Here is a 2,113-nt window from a genome sequence, read left to right on the forward strand (position 1 = left end):
GGAAGCAGCTGAAAATCATTAAAGAGAGGATGGTCTGAACATAATATGACCGAGGTCGCCTTCCTCAGCACCTGCCTGTTATAAAAGCCCACAAGCTGGACCTGAGACCTCCCTGAAATCTGAACAGCTTTCACCAGGTTACGGAGTCTGGTCTTATTGGTCAAAGACAAATTCCTGTGCAAAGCAATAACGCAAAACATGAAAACAAATTCAATAAAACTTTTATAAAAAGGAGTCGTCATTTCAGATGAAACTTTAAAACCGCTCAGTCTCCTCAAAAAGTACAGTTGTTGTATGTAACGCGTGCGAGGTTGTGTGACAGTGCTTTAAGGGGAATGTCCTTGGTGGTAAGCCAAACCTTTTGACCTGGTTCATAGTGTTGCACTGAAGGAACAGCTATAGCCAACATCATTTTTAGGTAACAGCGGTGGTTGGCTTCTTCTTTTGGCTCTCGGAGGAGGCGGACGCACTTTTTCTCCTCTCCCTTATCTTCCCTGCTTATGTCCTTGTCTAGTCTTGTGTTTTTACTTTCCCTGGAACAGTCTCTCACAGTCTGTTTCTAAAACCTAAAAGAGAATTATGGATTTGATCAACTGGTCTCTGAATGCTATTGACACCCTTTTCTCAACGAGAAGTCTGGGCTCGGGTGAACCCGAGTGCCCTGGAGGGACTTTCCCTGCCGGATACACGATGGACGGGTGGCAGAAATGGAGGATCGTGTGCCTGGCGGGACTGTCGATCGAGGACGCTGAAGATATCTTCCTATTCGGAACCATGATAACAGGGTTCTTGCTGATCGGAGCTGGCTTGGCCCTGACTTATCGGAGAATTAAGAAAGTGGAACCGGCTGTTCAAACCCCCCCAAGGCTGCCCACTGGGACTGAAATGATGGGACGAGGCGTGACTTCTCAGGAAGGGCTCACTGAGAGCAGCATGGTTAAGATCTTGGAGAAGCTTACAGCTGCCGTGAATACTCAGAATAACACCTCTGAACGTATATTGGGATACATCAAGGAGAGGCCTGCTCAGAATAACACCTTTGAGCGAAAGTTGGATTACATCGTAGAACAGCTCACTGCAGTAGTGAGTTCTCAGAATCGGCTCTCTGAGCACAAGAATGACAACACCAGTAAGTTTGATACCATCACCGGGAAGCTCGCGGTTCTCCAACGGGAGATTGAGAGACCAGTGTCGGAGTGTTCAAGAACAGCTTGAAATTCTCATGAGTTGTTGCAAAAGAAAAATCACCATCATAATCCGGCTACCCCTTCGGCGCCAGCTGTGGGCTCAAGGCTGGAGCTGAACAAAACACCCTGATAACGACTGTGTTGAGTCTGTTCCTTCCCATTCCCTGCAAGGCCACCTGGGTTGGCTGGAAGACTGTTTACTTAGCCTGGCAGGGTGAAGGACACTGTCTCAGCTGAACTATGGACACGCACACACATACATATACTGATACTGATAAGCACTCACCGACGCATCACCCTCCCCACCCCGGATCCAACGCCACCTCCAACGCTTACCTCCCCTCTGATGTGGACATCGGGTCAGCTGGAGGCGCAGTCGAAGATTGCAGCGGTCCCAGATCAGATGTACACACTGGAACTCTTTCCCATGTTGCTGTCTGTGTTTATTGTGCTATGGTGTGTTGATATCTGTGCATTCCTGTATTATCCTTCTGTGTTACACATTTCAATGTTTTTTTCCTCGCTACCTAGCCTGACCTGTCTCCCCAATGTGATGTTTGTGTATTGTATGTACGGTCGGTCTGTCATCTCGGTTGTGGGCAAAAGACCTAAAACTGACAAATAAAGGCTATCTCATCATCTCATCTCAAAAGTTTCAAATAGAGAAAAACCAGTGGCAGAGGAGGTGAGTGAATTGTTGGTAGATCTGAGTGAGTGTATCCCACCCAAGGGAGTCTCGTTTCAAAGTGTTTTAGGAAGGAAATGGTTCGACTCACTCTGGGATGGCAGGTGAATCTTGCTGTGTGGCTCCAAGGAATGACAGCCAAACAGGCTGCAGTGGGGACATAGCATCGCTTGGCAGGATGTCCTTTACCAGGGTTAGGTTCTTCCTGAAGGGTTTGGCGGATCGCCTTGATTCCCCAGGT

General features: G+C 47.9%; 1 protein-coding gene across 1 annotated transcript; it reads left to right on the forward strand.

Moving 5' to 3' along the window:
* Positions 1-360: 360 nt before the first annotated feature.
* Positions 361-1,790, forward strand: LOC146512070 (uncharacterized). The gene has a single exon (XM_085170097.1). The coding sequence runs from the start codon at positions 580-582 to the stop codon at positions 1,213-1,215; it is 636 nt and encodes a 211-aa protein (XP_085026223.1). The 5' UTR covers positions 361-579; the 3' UTR covers positions 1,216-1,790.
* Positions 1,791-2,113: the final 323 nt, after the last annotated feature.

The sequence above is a fragment of the Neolamprologus multifasciatus genome, chromosome 8, assembly GCF_963576455.1.
Source record: "Neolamprologus multifasciatus chromosome 8, fNeoMul1.2, whole genome shotgun sequence".
Lineage (NCBI taxonomy): Eukaryota > Metazoa > Chordata > Actinopteri > Cichliformes > Cichlidae > Neolamprologus > Neolamprologus multifasciatus.

What these genes read in the sequence shown, in the direction of transcription:
- LOC146512070 (XM_085170097.1), top strand. Translation starts at nt 580, where the DNA reads ATGGATTTGATCAACTGGTCTCTGAATGCTATTGACACCCTTTTCTCA.